The sequence below is a fragment of the Xiphias gladius genome, chromosome 4, assembly GCF_016859285.1.
Source record: "Xiphias gladius isolate SHS-SW01 ecotype Sanya breed wild chromosome 4, ASM1685928v1, whole genome shotgun sequence".
In the NCBI taxonomy this organism is placed as follows: Eukaryota; Metazoa; Chordata; class Actinopteri; order Istiophoriformes; family Xiphiidae; genus Xiphias; species Xiphias gladius.
Window position 1 is genome coordinate 14,304,033 of NC_053403.1, and position 23,177 is coordinate 14,327,209.

At 39.9% G+C, this 23,177-nt stretch overlaps 1 protein-coding gene across 4 annotated transcripts; it reads right to left on the minus strand.

The window, feature by feature from the left end:
* Positions 1-1,792: 1,792 nt before the first annotated feature.
* Positions 1,793-22,908, minus strand: hbs1l (HBS1-like translational GTPase). 4 transcript variants are annotated; one of them, XM_040125851.1, is made up of 18 exons: positions 22,845-22,908; positions 21,777-21,845; positions 21,311-21,442; positions 20,829-21,083; positions 11,050-11,158; positions 10,621-10,871; positions 9,495-9,660; positions 8,609-8,726; positions 6,975-7,121; positions 6,324-6,398; positions 6,060-6,177; positions 5,245-5,313; positions 5,031-5,135; positions 4,382-4,472; positions 3,964-4,072; positions 3,767-3,867; positions 3,148-3,292; positions 1,793-2,881 (listed from the first exon to the last, which is right to left on the minus strand). In XM_040125851.1, the coding sequence occupies exons 1-18, from the start codon at positions 22,903-22,905 to the stop codon at positions 2,870-2,872; spliced, it is 2,133 nt and encodes a 710-aa protein (XP_039981785.1). In that variant the 5' UTR covers positions 22,906-22,908; the 3' UTR covers positions 1,793-2,869. The 4 variants fall into 4 exon arrangements, with proteins under 4 accessions (XP_039981785.1, XP_039981786.1, XP_039981787.1 ...); XM_040125852.1 differs by lacking the exon at positions 22,845-22,908 and adding an exon at positions 22,505-22,826 and having other exon boundaries at positions 1,794-2,881; XM_040125853.1 differs by lacking the exons at positions 1,793-2,881; positions 3,148-3,292; positions 3,767-3,867; ... (9 more) ...; positions 10,621-10,871; positions 11,050-11,158 and adding an exon at positions 14,225-19,838.
* Positions 22,909-23,177: the final 269 nt, after the last annotated feature.

Genomic DNA, 23,177 nt, shown 5'->3' on the forward strand with positions numbered 1-23,177 from the left:
GCCTTTTGGTTACTTTACTGCTTAAAGACTTTCCCCCTATTTAAATGTTAAAGATTAAACCTCCTAATGGCCCAGACAGGGGCTGGAGCCTAAATACCACATCACAGGGCTAGCCCTCAAGACCACATTGGAAGGGAAAGGCGAGAGCTCGCCTTTCTGCATCATGAGAACGCAATGGTGAGTTACACACAGTTCTCCATGAGACATATAGTAAAGTTTTGGGCTTGTGTCCACAAGGGTGACAACCGTGTGACTGTCAGTTTTAGAAAGTACCGATTCAGAAAGTATGGCTTCTGACTGTGAAGCCGCAGCATTACTCATTTACAGACAAAGGGATTCATCATCATGGCACAGGCCACCAGACAAACAGCACTAACAACAGTTCTTCTTGTCATCTTCCTCTTGGCTCTGCTAGATTGCTTTTGAGGCCTCTCAGAGGTCTGTAGGAAACGAAGACTTTCAGGCTCTGCGTGTCAGATGCACTCCGAGTAGACGGACACAGACCCACCTACTAGACATGTATGCGACTACACGATACTCTTTTTTGATGCATTTCTGATCTTTGTGTGTTGGGAGGGACACGTCTCAAGTACACACTATACTCAAGGCATGCGCCCACCTGTGTGTGGAAGACAGGAGTGGAGTGTTGCCCTGTCATGTAACTGAACACTGCCATCCTGTGGCAGCAGGGTGACCTACACACTGTCGCTCTGGTAGAAATTCATCTTCATGAGGAATGGAACGTGTCTGGAAGATATTGTTGTGATTTTTGAGACCTTTGCCTTCGCCACATCATATACATTTGCAAGGGGTTCGTGACTGTTGCCGTGGCAGTTCAGGCAACAACTACGGCAGCTGTACAAGTGAGTCATATTGAGAGGAATATTAATCAGCAGCACTGTATCATTGATAGCCGAGCCACACAAATGGATACACAGAGGCCAGATAGCCGGTGCCTGGATTGCTGATGTATCAAGCCACACCTCTCGCCACATCATGTAATGCATAAAAACGTGTGTTTGCACTTGTGTGCGAACCACCATACTATAACACTACAATAAAACTGAGTTAAATCAACATGTAACACAGTTTTTAAAAAGACAAACATTATCAGACTAACCAAGTCCGTATAAGATGCAGGGCTACCATATTGTACCGTATGGTGTTTCTGTCCGTTCCCTGCCTGAGGAACCTTTGGCCAACATGTCATGCACACACACTTTCCTGTGTTTGCATAAAGGAACTAAAGAGGTTGCTCAGTGTTAAGCAGAAATTCTCACAATGGCAAACACATTATCTGTCATTATACACATATGTATCTGACCCTAATTCTTTTATTCTTTTTAACCTCTCTTTACTTCTTTGTTATTTTAACATCTGTGCTGTCCAATAAAGGCAGAAAGTGTCTATCTTCGGATTCATTTCCTTTCACTGTTAATTAAATTCTAATCTCTGATCTTTCCCGTCCTTCTCACACAACTTTAACTGAAAAAACTTCCTTGGCTTTTGTGGTGCTTTCCACTCCAGCAGGAAAACCTCAGCTGTCTCACTGACAAACTTGACGGGAAATGATCACCTCTAGATTTTCACTTTCTACTTAAAAGATATGCATTTCTACATTGAAAACCCCAGTTTCTCTTCCCACTTTAGTGCAAGAGATTTTTTGCTAGCATTTAAGACTCATTTCCATGGGACTGTATGCCTAAAACCTTTCCCCGGGCTTCTAAAGGATTTTCGTTGGTGGAAAGAAAGGGACACTTCAGATTGCTGAAATCAAAACTCAAACCACAGATTATTGATGTCATGTTCATTTTGCATCGTCTTTCTTCACACCATCTTCACAAGCGTGTCTGATTTAGTACATGGAGTAACCGAAATACAGCTCCTCAGACCTCCCACCTTCGTTCAGCTGAGTCTCTTCAAAAAGCATTTTGCTGCTTTACTAAAATCTCATTTGTAGAAGTATTTCATGTAGTTATCTTTTGTTAGCATAAATGGGCATTCTGTCTCTTTCTGCAGATGGAAGAGGAAATTTTAGTTTCCTTTTTTTGTTCACAAACTACTCTGCCTCTGTTAGAGTACTTATTTAAATGTCTTTGTAGACATTGTCCCCTTTGCTATGTAATTTGAGATGCAAACATATTTATGGTTAAAAAACAAAAACAAAAAATTCCAAAAAAAACTTGGCCTCAACAAAATTTTAAATTAGGTACTTCAGGTCAGTAGTTTTGATTAGGAGAGCCTCATTAGGAAAAAAAATTGATGTACCCTTGATGCTGAATCCTCATTCCTCATATTAGAATTTACATACAGTAAAGGAGAAACAAGGACAAGGTCTTTCATTCCTTAAATAGAGCAGAAAGCAAATGTCATCCTCACACCACAGCTGATCTGTCGGTGCTGGTTGCTATACCAGGTTTCTTAATCTTTCAGTCAAAATTCATGGCCAGCCGTAGCTCCTTCAAGGAGAGTACATTGAAATGAATCACTGTGGAAACCTCTGTGTGGTAGGATTGTCTTCCAGAGTCTGATTATATTATTGATTGGGCTTCATCGAACAGAAATTTGAGCGCAACAAGGTTTTACTGACAAGTGAATGGCCCGACAGCGGAGAAATGTGAAGCGGGGGTATTTGGGCGCCCAGCATCACTGGGTCAGGTATGTTGCCACATGGTTGGTATCTGTGCAGTTAGTGTTGATAGGAGCGGCTGGATGAAGCAGCTACTGCGCTGGATGGAGAGATGGATGGATGAATGTGATGCTCTGAGTCCACGAGTGACATCTCTTTGAGGAATTGCACTTTATCTTCTGGCTGCATGAAGTCTCTGGAGCAAGGCCTGACCGGCTCTGTGCTGATGGAAATGGGTCCTCATTCTTTGATCTGCGTTGAGGAAAAACGAAAGGAAAGTTACTAGATGACACTTTACCTAAGGAGGGAAAAAACAGAACAACAGTTAGTTTCATGTAGTGTCAGTTTTTCCACAGGGTTGAACAGGCCTAAATACTTACATATACAAGATACAGTTTATAGACTAGAGAGGTACAGTAAACAAGAACAGGACAGTAGTTTAAAACATCCAATTTTTATGCAGCAACACACAATCTCCATGTTGTTTTGACTTTGTCCTAATGTTAGCTGCATTTTACCTCAGTGACAACCCCCGCGGCAATGGTGGAGCCTACGTATCGCAGCATGAAGCGGCCCAGTTCCTTGTAGTCCTTGTACAGCTCTAATGACACCGGCCTCTGGGTCTGGATCTCCACGACGGCATTCATACCCTTACTCAAACACCTTAACGGGAACAACAATTTGGATTCTATTTTATCTACTATTTTAATAAAGTAAAGTAAGTAAGTTCTCAATATGAGTAAGATGAAGAACGTTTTGGAAAAGTACCATCAGCTGATCTATGTGGTTTGATGAGGGTGATTATTCCATTCCACCACACTGATTTGTAAAAACTGCTGCTCATGTCATGTTGTCAAGAAGGTAGCAATAACGATCTACTCCATCGGGAATGCTACAGTACCTTGCACATAACGCTATTAAGCGCTGTAAAGCAGCACTTCAGCACTCTAAAGTTGCTGAAGGTAACTATTCTTCGCTTCCCAATTCTCAACTACAGCTTCAGTGCTACACTTTGTTTTAAACTGGGAAAGAATAGCTACACACCAGCTCTTTATCAATAGAGTGCATAGCAAGGGAATCCCTGATGATTGTATTAATACAACAAAATGTCATACAATGCCCCCCCCCCAAACTCACTTTGGTTTCTTCTTGAGGACTTCCCCGCTGCTCTTGTGTAGAACGCTAATTAGTTTCCTAATGGTGGCTGGCTCACTGACTGTCTGATAATGCAACAGTACCTACACAGAGTACACACAGAAACAGTACCACAATTAACAAACATATACATACAATAAAACGGGGAGCCTTAGTAGTACGATTGTTACCGCACTTACTGGGAAGCCCTGTGTGATGGGGACCTCAATATTGAAGAGGAGGATTCGGGCTCTGAATCGAGAGCAGACTCGAATGGGCTCCTTAGGATCACAGAACACACAGCCCACGCTGGAAGGAAGCAGAATTCAGAAAAAATAACAAATAAATAAAACCTAGGCATAATCAAAACACCAGACCACATCATCAGAAAAGGGTTATGAGAGCATAACCAGTAGCTACTAGAAGAATAACTGCTCTTGCTTTCAAATAATATCCAGACTACCATCCACTCAACAACTGGCCAAGTCCAAAGCTGAACCATAGTGGCCAACACAGCATGTCAAACAGAGTCATCATGATTTAACATGAAATAAATTAAAAAAAAAATTTTTTTTTAATTATAAATACACTGTCATTTGTCATATGTCACTCGTTTACTTGATCTTGATGATGTCCATGCCGGTGACTGTCAGGCTGACATGGTCTCCTGCTGCAGCCCAGTCCAGAGCCTCATCATGTAAAGTAATTCCTGCAGTCCAGACAGACAGAAGGTAAGAAACACACTTACCACAAGATGGCACTGTTTACCACTAACTCAGTAGCCATCGTTTATTCGGACGCAGATGTGCTTGAAGCTTTTTTTCTTTTTCTTTTACAATTTTTGTATAATGCGTATGTGCGTATTATTTTCTGCTTAAGCTCCCCTTCTTTAAAGCATTCTACTATGTTAATAACTTATTTAAATCACTACTTGCAAGATTTTCCCTTTTGGGTTATAGAAATGTGTTGTGTAGATGTTGAAAAAAAAAAAAAAAAGTACAGTGTCTTCTTTTTTTAAGTATTTTTAACTTATACACTGAATGTTTGAGTAAGCCAAGTGGCATTCTTGTCAGCCTGTGAACAATTCTTTCTTGCAGATGCATAACTATATTTTTAAACTTCCCTCATTATTAAAGATTTAACACAAAGGCTTTAGAAACCTTATTGCAGACAATGAAGAAAATGCTGTGTAAGTCACAAAAAGTTTAAAAATGAAGTCAAGTCAGCCACAATGCCAAAATGGCAGCAAAGACACACCAGTGCTTACCTTTGACAGTGCAGGTTTCATTAGGAGGCACAGCCAGTATTCTATCCCCAGTCTGAATATAACCTGCCTCGATCTTCCCCGTAACACAGAAACCTGAACCCTGGTCTGGGAGGACAGGATGCAACATCAGAAATCTCTTTAACTTACAAAAATAGCCAAATGAAAAGGGACAGGAACAAAATCTCAGAAAGAATGTATGCATCAGTGACTTTACCTTTGAACACATCTGAGACGCACAGTCTGAAAGGTTTGTCTACAGACCTCTGAGGAGCTTTGAAGGCATCTTTAGAGGAAAGTAAAAATACAGCAGACAAAAAAAGAGGAAGAAAACAATGAGGAATGGAAAAGCTACTAAATATTATGAGAAGCCTCGTAACCAGGGGTGATGAATCATTTTCCCTGGTACTGGATGAATAACACTATAGTCGTCTTACTGGCCATGAGTCTGGATGATCAGCACTTTAACAGCAGTCAGAGCACTGTATGAAATACAGAGTGTATGCAAAACTATATTAAAAAAAATTTAATTAATTTCTTCTTACTATAGTAAGTCATTTCGATTAATAATCCAGCCAAAATCTGTTATTACTATCAAATTGTATTTGAAAAGATAATTATTTTATACTCAACAAATTTGGTTACTTGGAAGCATTTTTATGCAAATCAACCTGCTTTAGGAACTCTCTTGAATCAGCAGAGTGATATTTGACGGTTTACCCGGTTGTAGGAAAAACCTATAGACAGCCAAGCTTTTCACTAGAAAGATTTCATTCTATTGATTAATTTTTCAAGTTAAATAACCGCTTTAACGTTCAACACCAGTCTAGATGACGACAGATACATAAAAACCTATGAATGACTCCTGTGTTTGTTCACACATTAGCAAGAGACCAACGATGAAAAAAATGGCAGAAATGCCGCTTGTGCTTGTAGATTATGTTCTACTACTTTTCCCCGGAGAAAACTTAGTCTAAGTGTCAAAGGGGAGTAAACGCTTTGGGCAGCTTGATCCATGCCAGTGTGCATTACCAATCTGCTCCAGCAAACTGGGGCCAGAGTACCAGGAGGTGAGCTGTGAAACTGAACTCCTGGTGGTGAGGTTTTCTCCTGACAGGCCGCTGGTGGGGACGTACAGAACATCAGACTCCTGCAAAAAGAGATGAACACTAGTTTCAAACTCCTAAACTAGGGAAAACTTCCTCTTAGCCAAATATATAAAACGACCGTTTATGTTAATGACACGGATAAAGAGTTGAATATCGTAAGATGTCGAGTGACTTACTGCCAACTCACCTTGAATCCAGCCTGCTTGAGAAAATGGCCGAGTTTGGAAATGATTTCTCGGAAACGCTCTTGTTGCCAGTTTACCTGATTTATATACACATATGAAGGAAAAAGGAAAAATACACAGACAGAGAGTCTCCCTTTCAGCACGGCTTTGAAATGGAAATGGGTCAGCAACATGCCAGTGATTATAGGAAACAAAAAACACAAAAATTCAATGGCATGCACACAGGAGGTCGCCTTCTCTCCTGACATAAACATTTAGAGGTGTTTAGTCAGGAACTTTGAGAAAATCTTAAAATCAATACAAATTATAAAGTAGTGGTTGCCTTATCGCCGAATGAGATAATCCTGCTCCTTGACTTGATTTTATCAGCGAACTCCCATGTTCTTAAAGCTCTGCATTTTCAGTTTCTACGAAGCTTCACTAAAAATCGTTGGATTTTTCAAAAGTAGCAAACTACTTTCAAATGTCCCCAAGGATCCAGAATCCATACATGTCTGTGAAAATGAAACCCCCTTCACTAATTTGTGAGAATAATAATTGTTTGTATCTGCTGTAACACAATATTTTGGCCAAATTACCCCTATTGTGTATCTGTAGCGCTGACAAAAGAAAGCCATCCCCACTGTGTGTCAGTGACGTGTAGCAGGTCTGACCTGGTCCATCTTGTTGACAGCCACAGCCAGCTGAGTGACGCCCAACGAACGCACCAGCAGGGCATGCTCTCTGGTCTGACCGCCCGCCTCGAAGCCTGCTTCAAACTCTCCTCTGCTGGCATCCACCACGAGGACGGCCACGTCAGCCTGGAGACGGAACACAGAACACATACATGTAGAATGAGACAGTTTGTATGAGGCTTAAGAGTGGTGTCTGTGATGTTAGAAACCATAAAAGATAAGAGAAAATAATAAGAGAAACCGTGCACAACATACACAATTCTAACAATTTACTCTTCATGTTCAAATAAAATTCATATTTAATGGAACAATAAAATTGTAATTTTTTTTAAAACAAAATATTCAGTTTAAACACTCATAATCTACATGGAGATAAATATATCAACTTATTCATTGCTTTTCTCTGGTGATGGATGTTTTAACTTTAAAAATTTATTAGAAAGCAAACAGTCAAATACATCATATAGGCAGCAATGTAGAAATATTTTAATTCGGTTCTTTTTAAATTAATGAACTGAGAAAGAACTGAGAAAATATCCTCTTAACCTTCAGAGTACATGTCTGAATGACACGTTGATTTGCTTGCAACAGAAACTCCTTAGTCACTACTTGAACAGGCTAAACGTGAAGATAGTCATATGGTAAAAAGAGAAATGACATTAGTACCCCAAAAAAAAGAGACAGACAAGCACACCCATGCTGACAAAAACACCTTCTTACACCAACACCCAAAACCACAAAAAATGTTTCAAATCATGCTGACAGGTGTGGCAAGCTGATGGTAAAGAGGGAAAAGATTTTAATCAGACAGAGGTTTGCAAAGTTAAGAGAGATGCTTAATGTCACATGGAAAAGCAGTTAAAAGCATCTTAGGTGTTAGGTTAAGCCATAAATGTAGCTAAATGATATATTCAATGGTATTGGAAGAGTCCTAATATTTGGTGTAGTAATTGTAGACATGGGGAGGCTCAAAAAAATTATTCTCTATTAAAGTGTGTTGACATATCAGATATTTAATTTGCTGGATTTGCCAAAAACAGTCATTCCAGTCTGATTATATAATTCCATCAACCGCTTTTCACATTTTTTTCCAGACACACTTCTGCATAAAAAAATATATGTTGCATTAGTAATTAACATAAACTGTGAGAGGATTTTATCCGTATCACCTCCTCAAATAATACAATATAATTTATTATTCACCTCTTATATAAAATATCTAAACATTTAAACCGTCACTTTGCTCAGGGATATTAGGAAAACTGCCCAATTAGTTTTGCACTAGCCTTACATTTATGTACACTGGTCTTGAGTGTTGAACTATATTTAACTTTCTAACTTTGATATATATATGTATGTATTCTCTCCTGTTTATCCATATCCTCTTCAGTCTATTTCTTAAATCCCATGTGTGGTTAAAAAAAAAAAAAAAAGTATTTATTTATTAATGAAAAGAAAATGCAGACTTCATAAATATTTTTTTTGACTTAACCGAAAATGAGCAAGGCAAGCACCATCCGTGTACTTCCAAAAACTCCCTTTGCCCCATTTCTATCACTTGGTCTAATCTTTCTGAATAGTGCAGGCTGCTTGAACACTTATACATGGTATACCTGTGCAGCTCCAGTGATCATGTTGGGAATGAAGTCTTTGTGTCCAGGCGCATCCATTAGGGTCACCACCTTAGAGTTTGTCTCAAACTTGGTCATGCCCACATCCATTGTCACACCTCTGGAGAAAACACAAATAATTACTTTTTTTGGGGTTTGTTTTTAATAACTATTTGGCCCAATTGAATAAAAATGATCTGCAATGTTAACAATAACTTGTGTGGTAAAAGCAAAACTAAGTGTGCAATTACTGTAAATTAAACAATGTCACTGATGGTGTACTGGGCAGCTGGACTGCCCTATTAGAGGATGTGGATTTAAAGCCTCGGTCAATTTCAGTTCAAGAGCAACGTCTTCTAGTGGGCGAGGCTCTCAGTCGGATACTGTATTACGCATTTGCTACAGAAGTTACTGCTACGTGAATATGGATTCCCACCCGACTTCACTTTCTGTTTCTGGCATATTTCGCTTCCGTTTCAGTCTGGTGACAACAACAGGGAGGGGACAAACAGGGACACATTTTCAACAATAACATATTTTCTGTGCCAAAAGTGCACAGTTAGTTAGCAGCAAAACATGTTCCAACTAGCGTAGGAAAAATTTGGTCCTTCTCATGAGTAAGCCATTTTTTCAAGATCACATCCTGGACAAGATTACGTTGACTTTCCATCACTAGTACTGGTACACCATTCATTTAAGAAAATGTTTCACTCTTGAGATTTGTTTGTTATCAACCAGAAGCACACAGCAGGAAGAGACAGTCTGGTAAGCATCTGCACTTCACAAGTGTCCTCCTCCATCTGCAACCAAGCCTGACCTCCGCCTTCAATGTGGAAGGGGGCAACAGAGAATTTTCCTGTCTGTCTGTTGCTTCACGCTCAAAATGTACCTGTCCCTCTCCTCGCCAGTTTCATCCAGAACCCAAGCATAGGCGAAGGAGGCTTTTCCCGCCTTCTTGGACTCCTGCTCATACTTATGCATGGTACGTTTGTTGACGTTTCCCAGGCGATAAAGCAAGTGGCCCATCAGCGTGCTTTTACCTGCATCCACATGACCTGCAGAGAAGGAGGGAATCATGTAATAATGCCAAGGAGTTCACGATGTAAAAAGAAAGGAACTGATAGAAAACAGGGGCTTGAAGGATTGGGAACAATACAAGGGGGGATGATGACAAACTGGCACAGACAGGAAGACTGTAACAAGAATGATAAGACTGGTAGGGGAAGAGAGAACATCAGACATGGCGAAGCAGAATTGCACAAGCGGAGGGAGGTAGACAGAAATTGGAACAAGGGCTAAGGCTACAGGGGGGAAGGGAGAGGGCCGTGGTAAAACGAAAGGTTTCACAGGCTATGGGAAACTAGAATCATCTGCAATTCTGAAACTACCAAGTCACTTTTTCTGGCGTAACTGAAAATGAGAAAATATGATCGAGCAACTGCACTGGTGTGCATTTCGAAAAAATACACGAAAAATTCACTAAAAGATTCACCACACCAAACAAGGGCACAAAAGAGGGAGATTCAGAACGATTCACTGATCAACATCACATTTAAATATCAGACTGTAAATGGCTACAATGTACATTCGCCAAATAATGTTACAACGTGTGGACATTTTGATGTGGGCCTCACGCACCCTGTTTGAAATATAAGACTAAACTAAAGTTTGGAAGTAGTAGTGCTGAAGAAATGTTCCTCCAGGAAAAACTCCAACATTAATATACTTTGAGGCTGCAAAAACCAACACTTCAAATTTAAAGGTTGCTTAACAAAACATGCAGTACTTCCTCTGTATATTTAACCAATGTCTGCACTGTAGGACCGTAAACAAGCAAGAAATTGTATGAGGATGGGAGTGAGCGAAGGTTTTTTCAGTCTTTTTGTGCAGAATTGACTTTTGTATCCCTATTAATTGTGCTGATTCCTTAATGTGCTATCGACTGAAATAAAGTTTTAAGTTACGAGTGTTTTCTTTGGTGGTTTATCAGTCGTTTTTTTGTAGTTTCTTCCTACCTATAACCACCAAATTTAACAGAGGTTTGCCCCCCTGTCTCTTCTCCAGCTCAGCCTTGACATTGATCGCCTGACGGGACTTTCCAGACGTGCGGACTGGAGTGGGAACTGTGGATGGCTCGTCTCCATTTGACCCTTTAGATGGGGTCTCAGGACGTTTGGAGGTGGCCTCTGTGGCAGGCCTTGCGGATGCGTTTTCAGGACTCCCACCACGGCGAACTGAAGCAGTGATGACGCCGTTCTCCCCTGTGCTGAGGAGAGAATGTGGACGAGTTTAATCACAATGAAATACAACTCGTCTCTTCTCTGCAACAGTTGATAATTATGCCAGCATAAAGCTTCCAAAATCATTAGAAGCCCCGTTTTTTTTTTTTTTTTTACCGTTTTATGAGAACAATGTGTATTTGAGTACAGAGGTGATTTAGATACCTGGGAACATCAAATCCCATGGTCTGCTTCTTGCCAGAGACGGTCATGCGAGCCACTTTGGTGACCACTTCAGAGTCCAGTTTATTGAGAGACGCATCTCTGCTTTTAGCTAAGGAGAAAAGAAGAACAAAATGTACAGCTGCTTACAAACAAAGGCAGTCATGACTCACCGCGGCCTCTTACAAGGGGAGGGTTTTTTTTTTTTTTTCCTATTTGAAAAAAGGGCACAGAAAATGACCTTCAATGCATTATAAATGTTTTACACCTATCAGTAAACAGTCCCTTCTTTCTCTCATAACCAGGAAAAGACTGAAAGGTTTCTCCGTTAAGTCCAGGATTACTGTCCAAAGATCCCATAGATGTAAAAGTTCACAGTCAGTGGAACGGCAGATTGGGTTTGAGTCTAAACAAGAGATTTGATCTTTATAAAATGACTAACTCCAGCTCATTTGTTGTAACACTGCCTGCTTCCGCAAAATAGTAACAAAAAATACATGAAAACATTGTAAAACACGGAGATAGCTTTTTTCAGCAGTGTACACCATTAGCTGTGGTTTTAAGACATCCAGAGGACATTACTACAATGTACTGCTTATGACTACTTTCCTGGTCATAGGTGCCATTTACTGGCATATAAAGTATATATTCTTAAGTGTAAGCATATGATGCAATCAGTTGCACTCTCGTATTCTGCAGCAGTGAGACTTGTTGAAGTCATTGCTTTGTCATCCCAGTCCCAAATGGCCACCCGTCCCAGTCATATCAACCTGCTACTGATTCATTTAGACTGGGCTGCACAGCCAACCCTACTGCACACTGTATGAGTCTTTGTGCATGTGTGTGGCAGTGTATTCCTGGTTTAGTAGGGGTTAATTTCAGAAGTGGCCGTTGCCTTGTGTCTCCACATAAATAGAGCAGTGTGACACAGCATTTCACAGAATGAATCTTTTGAAAAGGTGTCACATCAGCAAAGTGCAGGGCTGGAGGTGAATGTGTGCATCATCATCTCACACACACAGACACAGACACAGACACCTGATTAAAAACAAAAAACAACTTGCATATATTGGCACTATTGGTACTACAAGACTTGTACAACATACAAATGTTGAAATGTCACAACTTTAAAAATTGCTGTTGGTCATAAAATGTCCCTTCCATCGGTTTTCCTTTTATGTTTTTGGTTAGTATTAAAAACAGAACAAACACCCACACATACCTCATTGCTATAATTACGACATTTCAGTCCTAGAACCTTTATCAAACAAGAAAAATGCTGCTCAAGAGCTTGTTCCCTTTTTACGTTTGTCATCGAAAACTTGTTACAGTTAACAAAAATATTTTTCTTGATTTTATAGCTTTGGTTAAGCATGCATTTTATACATTATACTAATCCCTTCTGTTTGACCCTGCATGCCTGATACAGGTTATTCATCATAAAAAAATACCCTGAGAGAAAATGAGAGGAAAGGAGGTGTCATTCAACAGAATTATTAATGGACTTTCTCTAACCAAGCATTCTCTGGATGACTGTCTCTGCATTAGAGAAAAAAGTCCCTCTCATTCTGAAACACTGATACACTAGCTAGGCAGCACACTGCACTCTGAAGTGACTTTTTTTCTTTATATAGTAATGGCATTTGCACGCTATTTATTTCCACACACTGATCCACATGTGTTCAAAAGACGGAAAAAGGGGACAACCAATGTAGAGCTGCATCAAAGAGATTATTTTTAAAAAGAGGTTACAGCTTCATAAAACTGCTAGCTGCACATAAGAAAATGATGATGGATAAATCTGTTTCTTCACAGAAAGTTCTGAAAACTAACTGTACTTGCAATAGATGGACCCACACAGAAGGCCACTTAAAAACAGTTACAAATCTTTAACACCATCACCATTACTGAAATCTGCATCATTACGGTGCCTCATTATGGTCTTATCTGAACTGCAGTACGCGGCAACATAAGACAGAGAAAGACCTCTCTGGGGAATTTTGGTTCTTCCTGCAGCTGGGGGCTTTTCTTGTCCCTACTACAGTGACGTGTAGGTTTCTGCCACCTGTGTCATACAGGACACCTCCTGACAGACTGCAATCCACTTATATGGAACATCAGCTGTGAGACAAATGGTCTCTTAATATAATAAGGTAATTAGGATGAGCTAGTCTATATTTTAACCTGGGGTGATACAGACAGGCACACCCTACTGCATTCCTCCAAGGTCTTAAGTGAGAAACAACCCCCTTTTTAACTACAGGACATGTTAGTCTGTCAAAATACTGTAATACCTTTGCAAACAACTGACTTGCCCGATATTTTTATTTTCTTTTTCTGCCTGGGGGCAGCATTAACAGTGGGCGGCTTAAGAACAACACAGTGCAATTAGATTCTGAGGCTCGGAGCAGGATCTTTTTTTACAGTGTTTAAACTGGCAGGTAAACAGTTGGCATCCTTCCATCCAGGATTTCTCTAGTATCGGGGACCCTTGCAGTGACTAAAAGTGAGTGAGTCATCTGCACACCTTGGCCTGATGGCGCAACTGAGCACAGGATAAGAGGAGTCCGCCCAGGATATGCAAATATGAACCCTCTTCCCCGACTGTCCAAATACACATAATCGCTTCTCATGTCCCAGTCCCGGTTTGACAGCATCACGTACACATGCTCTGAATTTTCAGGAAAGCACAACACTTTCTCAAACCAATATTTAATACTCAAACTGAACACTCTACGAACTGCTGGTCATCACAATTAATAATGAGAATTCTGTAGAGGAAATGTTGATTTTTCTGGCTCCCTACCACTTGAGGCCGCTAAAGGCTGTGAAAGACAAGGATAATGTTAACTCAAATTGTCATAGTCCTCATGTGGGGGAAATGTGAGGGAAATGGGGGGGTGCTAATGTACGAGGCATTTCCACCAGGGAGGACAAAGTAAATTAATTTGGCGTGGTATATGGTAGGAGTTAAAACCTACATTCTGGCACTCTCTTGCACATTATAGCCTATTTTTGCCCTAAATTAATGGACATACCACTGAACCAAAATAGAAGTTAAACTTCCTTCACATTTGAAAAAAGAAAAAAAAAGAAAAAAAAAAAGAAAAAAAAAAAAAAAATCGATGAAGGTATGAATGAAAAATAATTATAAAGGAAATGAGAGTGCTGGCTGAGCGGAAAGCTCAGAGTAGGACCCATTTGACCACTTTTAGGATGAGTCACACTCAGACACATACACTCAGGGATGTCAGTACCACCCTTTAACAGTTCATGAGATTTATGTCCTCATCCTGTACAACCACCTACTCAGCAGACATTCAACTTGAGTCATACCAACTACCTGAGAACTCTCACCTACTGTTGTGTTTACAGACACAACAGTCTTTCAAAACAGAACTATAGTGACATTAATGTCTCGCCTTCAGCACAATAACCTATCACCTCAAGGTATGTTTGGATTTACAGCGTTCATCAAAATTGTTAAACAAGTCAACCTATTTTACGTGATACTCTATGTTGCATCAAGTCTCCCTTCAGTGCTCTCCTGCTTAACTTAGAGTCGATTGGTGGCTTTTTTGAGTGACCAACATGACTACACATCCAGGGTGTCCAAAGAAGCAAAAAACACGGTGTAAAAGGCAAAAGATTCTGCCATACGTATCAATAAACATTAACTCTTGAGCTATCGAGCAAAGCCATCTGTATTGTGGAAAATCAGTACAGTTTTATCGACCATCTAACTACATTCCCCATGAGGCACGGTGATCATACCAGCAAATCCTCATGGACAGTAGGGCTGCAAGATTAGTCCTCTTAAAATCTCAATTTTGAGTCATACCTCCATGACTCAGCAACAAGAAAATATCAGAAAATCCCTGCTGCTCAGAGGATCTTACCCTTTGGAGTTTAGAGGAGAACAATAGACAGTGTCAGTTTTTCTGGACAAGGCTTCAATATTTTGACTTCAGTATTTGGATTTTTCTGGACAAGGGACAGCATCGGATTCTCTGGACAAGGCTTCAATATTTTCTGGGCAAGGCTTCAATATAACTTGCGCCCATACTGTTGTGCTGTGTTAGGATCATATAGTCTGTCTTGATGTAGTCAAAAAGCTGCAATATCTTTAATAAAAAAGTTTCCCTACAAATCGTGGGAGAAAAATGTAATAAGTTATTTCATATAGTCCCCAGATCTCTAAATTCATTGCTAAGCCATGGCTAGATGTGTAACTTAACTTTATGTGTCACGACCTGCAAGTGATGGTGTAAGGTGAAAATGATTTAGAAAGTCACCAAAATATGAATTTACTATTTGTAACTGCAACCTACTACTACATATTGAGTTTTTACTACCATAGGGGAAAGTGAATGAGTGAACAAGAAAGTGATTTGGAACACAGACACAGAGAGGCAAAGCGAAGCGTGACATTTGAATCTTAATGAAAATCCATCGAGTCGTTAATACAAGCATATGCAAGAAAAGCCACAGCTAGACCATGTGCCTCTACAAAGTGAGTGATGGTTTAATAAGCATCTAAATAAGATACTTCTGTGCTTTTGATTATTAATTTGCACAAAAAGTACTATAAAGGTTTTTCAGTTCAAGCCACAACAGCACGAAAAGCGAATAATAAATGATTTCTGAAGCCAATGTGAATGCCTGCTACAAATTTCTTGTAATATGAAGCTTTTTCCAATTAGATAAAGAGCTATATGTCTTCTTTGCATTTTTTTCTTGTAAACATACTGCACCACAACAAAGCAGTCATACTGAAGCCATGTATGTCCATATGCGCCCACTTTCTTTTGACCACTAGCTGTGAGTAAAATGGTATTTTCCGGTGTTGTCACCTCATCACAACAAAACAATGTTTGTGCAACAAGTACTTGCAGAAATGCAGAGCCTCTAAAGACACAAAATGATTTGATCTGACAAAGCTGTGAAAGTTGAGAGACTTGATCAGATTTTCCTACGTAGGTGGTGTAAAAGAGACACAGAGAGTAATATGATCGGCTGCTGTGCCGAGTCGATATGCGCTCGGGGTGACATTTTCTCCAAGACTGCAGCTTCCTGCTCAAACCCACACACTGGCTCGCCTTAAGAGAAAAGGACAAAACAGTTTATGGACAAACCCCTTTCTTAATAAGGTGCATGCTCATTTCTAGATTTTCTTTGTGCAATATCTAAAAAAAACAAAAAAAACAACAACAAAAAAACTGTAGGTCATATCTTCATTCTCATAAAAACAGACCGCAGCATCCCTATTACACCTAATTAATTCCAAACATCATAATGCTCCCAAGACTACTCTGAGAAACCTGTTTGACTTCTAATGTTTGACTTGTCATTATTACCACTGTCTGCCCTTTATTATGTATAATTTCCCTCAGGGTCTCCAGTCTGTGTTTGACACCCTGAGGGTCCAGTTCACTCAACTTTCTGCACCTGTATAAAGTTTACACCCATCCAACCCAAATGCTACCACTTCACTCAAACAGTGTTCTCAACACAACAATAATGCAGTGAAAGAAAATGGCTCCACCATTAGAAAAGTTTGACATATGCTCTTTTCTTCTTCCCCTGTTAAGATCACCAATTTTTAACTGAACAGCAGTTACAGTTACTGCTGTTCCTGCATGATGAAGCCCTGATGTAGTCCTTGTTCAATCTTAAGTTATTAATATTCACTTCTTTAACTGCAAGATTCTCCATTCAAATCAATACCAATGACTCACACCAAAAAATGTGCAATGACTTAAGAAACTTTGGCCTAGCATTAAAAGTGCATACACTGCACCGGATACATAATGCAGTTTCTTTCGTAAAAATATCACTTTGAAAATAGACATGCTCTCTACTCAACCCCTAAATAATTTTACCTTGATGCCAACTAAGTATAGACTTATTCTGAATGAACAGGTGCCATACATATTAAGGAAATATACATATATTAGATTGCAACAAGTGAGGAATAGTGCTGAAACTATGTTTTTACACCCAGACACACACGTGCACACCCATACACAACCAGAGGGACACGCCCAGACACAGGCGCACTCAGTGTAAATAAATTCAGTCATCTTTATTTCAATATTAACAAATCAACCTCTGGCAGCAAGTGATGACACATTCAGTGTAAATCAAACCCATCCGTACATGGAAATATTAAAAGTTTATAAGAGAAAGGAAAAAAAAAAAAAACTTTACGTCAGGTCTGAAGGCATTCATTTTGACTTATTATGTAAACTCTTTATTCACAGTGCTTGCATTCATATTAAGCTCATTTTGTCAATATCAAACATTAAAAAGTGTTCACTTGTCTATGCATGTGTGTCTGTACGCACGTGCATGTGCGCGTGTATTCTTGTTCTCTCATGGGAAAATCTCCAGGTGTCCTCTAAAACAAAAAGTCAACCCAATGATCTCAAACACAAGCAGCAGTAAACCAGCACAATGGTTAACTGATCCATATTCCAATAGCTGCAGCACACCTGCAAACAAAATCAACCTCTTTTTTACTTTTGGGGGTTCATGCAGCTCAAAGCTGAAGAAAGAAGAAGAAGAAAAAAAAAAAGAAAAAAAAAAAAAAGAGGCCATGCCAGAAGAGTTATACTTTAATTTTCCCTGGCAAAGATTAAAACTACTTTACTGTGATACAAAAATTAAAAAGCCAATGGCCATCTAAGCATACAAAAATAAGACTCAAAATTTAAAATATAGAGTTACTACAGTACTACAGTAAATGAGGAAAAAAAGTTCTAAAAATCCTTTGAAATATTAGCTGCAATTAATTTCAAGCTGCCAGAGTGGTTCTGAGTAGTTCTTTTCTTTTTTTTTCTTTTTTTTTTTTAAATCCACTAAAACATAACTGTTCTGTATGTAGTAGCAACATAAGATTTGTCTCTTTTCCTCTATAAAAAAAAAAAATATATGCATGCTGTGAGAATACGGTTTGTAGCAGTCTGTTTTTTTAGCAGTGATCAGCAGTGAGTACATCATTTTGTCGTATTGTTGGTCCCAAAAGTTTCTTCACTCCACATGACTGATTGTGAGACACAGTAGTTAAAAAGACTCATAAGGACTGATGACCCTGAGTGCTTTATCTCTTTGAGTTTAGCTCAGTTGCAAAAGGCAAAGGCCACCAGAAAGATCTGAGGTTCTCAGCCCACGTGAGTCAATTTAGCACCAACCTGGATGCAACTGAATTAAGTTCTTTTTATTTCATCTTGTCTACCTGGTGAAAGCTTTTCGCTGATTAGCACGGACGATGTCATCAGGTGACGGTGTGTCGAAGCGAAATGGTACAATTGGTGAAAGTGGGGTAAGATGCTCTTTGGACTTGTCCTGCGATTTACAGAGGAAGGCCTGGTAACCACTTCCTGTCCACGGACCTCTTATTTTTCCCTTCAACACATTCCTCGTCCCCCTCCGTTGTCTACGGCTCTGAGTCGACAGAGTAATCGCAAATACTGAAGGTGTTGCAAAAACAGAAGAATCCAGCCCCAAGGCAATTGGAGCTAGACAGGACAGTGAGGGAATGTCATTGTCGAAGTAACGAGGGGCCGCTCCATGTGACTGGGCCATGAGTGCACTCAAATCAATAGTCTGGCCTGGCTTAGGTGGCCCGGAGTTCTGGTGGTATGGTCTGTGGTCGATCTTACACTTCTTGCCACCTTCTAAAGTACTTTCTGCTGACACACCCACCCTCTCTGGTTTTGCTGGTGAAAGGAGCGAGGTGAGGGAGTACTGCGACCCATATGAGGTGGCTGAGGTTTTGCCTTTGTGTTCAGAAGCCAAATGTGACAAACAGAGCAGCTCAGAGAGGACAGGGGGTTGTTTCAGTGCATTTGCAGGAGATTCAGTGCTGACAGGTTGAGGGGAAGCTAAGGGGGTGTTGGTTTGATGCTGCGAGGCTAGCTGCGACAGTGAGACAGTCCCACCCAGGAATGTAGGAGTAATGCTAGTTGGTTTAGAAAAGGTAAGTGTGTCTGGTGGTAGTTCAGCGCTCTGTGATTGAGACTGAATGAGTGTACTCCTGTTTTGGTGCTGTGAAACTAGCTCAGACAGTGAGAGAGTTTGCGCTGGTGCAGCCATACCCTGACACTTTAGAGAAACTATGCTACTATGGGGAGAAGGGAAAGAGTTACTTATAGTTGGGCTGTGGTTTGAGTGTTCCTGGATTAAATCAGCCAATGATGGGCTTCCCTTAGGATCAGCCACTGTGGCTTTGCCTCCAGTCCCTATTCCCACGAAGAGCTGATTGCTCTGGACGACGGGACTGAGACTGCCGAATCCAGGAGAAGCAGCCAGATCGGAACTTGCGGTTGTTAGTTTAGGGTCGTTTACTGACAGACTACTAAGTGAAGCTGAAAGGAGGGAGGAAGCTGAGTTGTGAGATGCTGAAGACATATTTAAAGACGCCAACGTTCCCAATGAAAGACTATTTGGAATAGACATAATGGATGGAGGTGAATTAGGTCCTATGGTGAGAGCACTTAATGAGGGAACACCCAAACCTCGCCCTGTCTTCACTTCTGCTGGCACCTTACTCTTCTGGTCATGCTCAGACATTAACTGTGCCAGACTGCTAACACCTGAACCAACATTTTGACGGATAACATTTTGATTTTCAGAGCTGCTAACCACTAGATTCTCCTTATGTTGAGATAAGAGGTCATGCAAGTGTGGTGCACTTGCTGGTACACATGGCTGCGCAAGTTTGCACCCATCAGACTGGGGGTTATGTGCCTCGGATGTAATGTCAGTGTGAGAAGCAGACAAGCAGGCTCCTTACCTTACGAAAGCCAATTGCAGGTGTCGAAGAGGAGGAGGAAAGGGAGGCCAGATGAATCATACCATAGACGTAATAGAAAAAAAAACAGAAAGAAGGCATTTTGTTAAACTTGACTTAAATGTGTCATCCTACGTATTTGTTTGAAATGAACGGAGGCTGTTATGCTTCCATATACACAATACTAATGAATATTATTTAAAATGACATTTTGTTCAAGTATCTTCTGAAGAACACACGTATTCAGTCAAAAATATCATGATATAATATTAGAAGTTCACCAAGCTCTATCTCAATCACTTATCAGTCTATTGTGCAGCAGTCCAGTTCTTGTGTTTCTCTGAATCCTTTTATCCTTATATTATCAATACCGTAAGTTGCCTCATCACAACCCACTAATCATGCTTTGTGGGCATAACTTGTTTTCTTTCATTCCTCGCGGTAATGATAGCCTCCCTCTTTGTATCTAAAGTCCTCTTAACTGGCAGGCTTACAGGTCTTCTACAGACTCCGCAAGTAAAACTATTTATCACTTTACCCGTTTCTTCATTATATCATTATATTATTTTTAGAAAATAAAGTGAGCACTAGATGTAATTTAAAAAATGACAAAATGCGGGATGTTCAAAAACTTTTGACTGGAAACTTATGTCTACACTGAAGTTTGTTGAACAGGTCATACAAATAAACAAAGCCTTATGTATGTATTCATGAAATGAGTTACTTAGGTATTATTCCTTCAAAAGGAAATGATATCTATCAATAGCCACATGAAAAGAAAAAAACACTTATGATGACCTAACTAGCTGTGAAATATCTCAATCATTTTAAAGTATTGGATAATAACTTTTTCAGATCCTCTGCCGTGGAAAATAACTGGAGAAAATACTGAAACAACTATTCTCCAATATATAACTATTGTAGACCAGTCAAGGACACCAATTTATGACCAATAAATTTATCAAATTTTTGTCCGCACCAGGCGTACCTTTCTCAGCCTTCACAGCCTCTCGTTTGGTTCTTTGTGGAAGTGGCGCTTTCTCCTGGCTAACTCTTGCTACTGATGCTGTCTCCTCATTTGTACTTCTTTTAACTGGGGCTGTTTTAGTGTCTTCAGACAGGACTGCATCCAGTGCCCTCTGTGGGTCGAATCCATATCTTATGGCTGCCTGGCTCAGGACTGAGTCTGGTACTGCATCTCCAAGCACTGTCCGCATATGGTCCAGACAAGAATACAGCTTGGCTACAAAGTACAACACACAGGTTAGTCACAGATTCTGACTTTGTGATCCAGAAACAAATCACAGATTAAACAAAGCACAATACATAAGGTAAAATTAAAACTACTAACTCAACAGAATCTTAATGTCTTTAATTTGCACATTTTCAAACACAAAAATCAAATATAAAGGTTAGACGATCTCTGTCATTAGTCACTTGTATAACGTTGCCTGCAGTTGTTAAGAGTACCTTGATCAAGAGGGTCAAGGTTGTGGCTGATGGTAGGAGACATAGGAACATCTTCATCTTCATATTCTTCCTCTTCTAAAGGCTCCTCCTTTGGTGCTTGCCTCTCTTGACGTGAGTAGATGAACTGATTTGCTGAATATACCAAAAACATCTTTACTTATTGGGCAAGCTGTGATATGTAATGTCTGATTAATACTATATGACGTAAGTAGTCATTTGATCTCAATCAATCCTTTTTCACAAATTTAAGTTAAAAAAAAACTTACATTCTTTTCATTACTGTATTTGAGTAGATATTGTGTCTTTGACTGGGATAGAAAAATAACAAAATTCTGGTATATTATTCTTGGCTATTTATCAGTGAACGTACATACTCGATTTAACTTTAAGTTGTCCCAGTCTGCATTTAGGGTGGCAAACATCTGCCCTAAATTCACAATGAATCCTGCAATCCTCTAATACCAACCTGTTGCTGGTGATATACAGCAGTAGTCATCATCCACGGACTGTCCATACATGTCATCATCCTCAAAATCTAGAAAAAAAATATATACCCAAGCATCAAACGTGTTCCTTTCCTGTGCTTGACACAAACATTTACATGTACAAAAATGCAGTCGTTGTAAAGAGAAGAATTCCTTTGTGACAGCTGTCACTTCGCCTTGTCAGCAGCTTTACAGAAAGCCTAACAGTAAATGGGGAGCCGGGTGATATTTCTATAACCGCTTTACTGTAGATTTGAAAAATTGGGAGGGTTAACAAGTTAATGAGAACAGCGTTTGTCTATATACTGTATCCAGCAATGAATATGAAACTTGTTACGTTCCTACCAGAAACACTGGGAAGTTAGCAAGCTAGCTAAGTAGCTTTCGTTAACTTTAGTAAACAAAAACATTAGCTACAATATTAACTTGCCACATGCTTATAGAGATTATATAAGATTATATAAGATTATAACGTGAGCCTCAAAGCTTGGATATGTAAGTAGGTGCTCGTATTTTAGTGCAAGTGATCTTGTGCGAGGTGCCAAGTGACACGACAGCAACGTTATCTTGCCAACTAAACTAGCTAGCGTTAGCTACTGCAGCCACAATCAACAACAGTGAATTGTAGCTTAGCGGCTAAGTAGTTCAGCGGTTTGAGGCCTGGCCATGACGTTTAAACCGTGACCAAGACCTAGTTAAGGTTATCTACCTTCATCGTAGTTGTAACCTCGGACATTTCTGTGGCGAGACATTTTGTTTATGTGTCGTCTCTCGGCCCAGGCGAAAATGTTTTTCGGCTCACAGACTGTTGTGACATATGTCTCACCGCCCGGCTGCCATTGCTGCTGCTGCTGCTGCTATTGCGTGGTGGAGTTACGGCAGCAGGCAGATCAGATTTGATTCTGCAGCCTCAGATGCATTCAATCAGATATTTTTTCAAAAGTCTTTCATTTTGCTGCATTTCTGTCTTTCGCTTGATGGGCAACAGTCTGGTCATTAAAATAAAATTTAAAAACTTTCTTTCATACAAATTTTTTTCCCTCGCTTACGTAACTTCCTGTTGCAGGCTGCGTGACGATGATGAAGGCAGTGGTTGGAAATGACCCGCATACAAACAAATGTTGTCCTGTTTTATGAAGAAACACTTGAGATTCTCATTAGTGACCGCGCGTTATTAATTTGAAAGAGAAGGCACAAAATCACAGATAAGCAGTGACAAAGTGACAAAAGGGATTTTTTCCTCCCTGCAAAAACTATCATTTCAGTTTAAGAGTTCCTGAGCGGTGCACTGAAAGAACATGAGAGAGTCTGCCTGCATGAAATACACTTTTTTCAGTCCCATCTTTGATCTTGGGGTGTGAATGTCTAAACCATTTCTGTCA

Coding starts and splice junctions, on each gene's coding strand:
- hbs1l (XM_040125851.1), bottom strand. CDS start 22,905: ATGCGGGTCATTTCCAACCACTGCCTTCATCATCGTCACGCAGCCTGC. Junction 7,122..8,608: donor TGATCACTGGAGCTGCACAG/GTATACCATGTA, acceptor TTCCGTCTCCAG/GCTGACGTGGCCGTCCTCGT. Junction 3,293..3,766: donor GTCCTCAAGAAGAAACCAAA/GTGAGTTTGGGG, acceptor GTTCCCGTTAAG/GTGTTTGAGTAAGGGTATGA.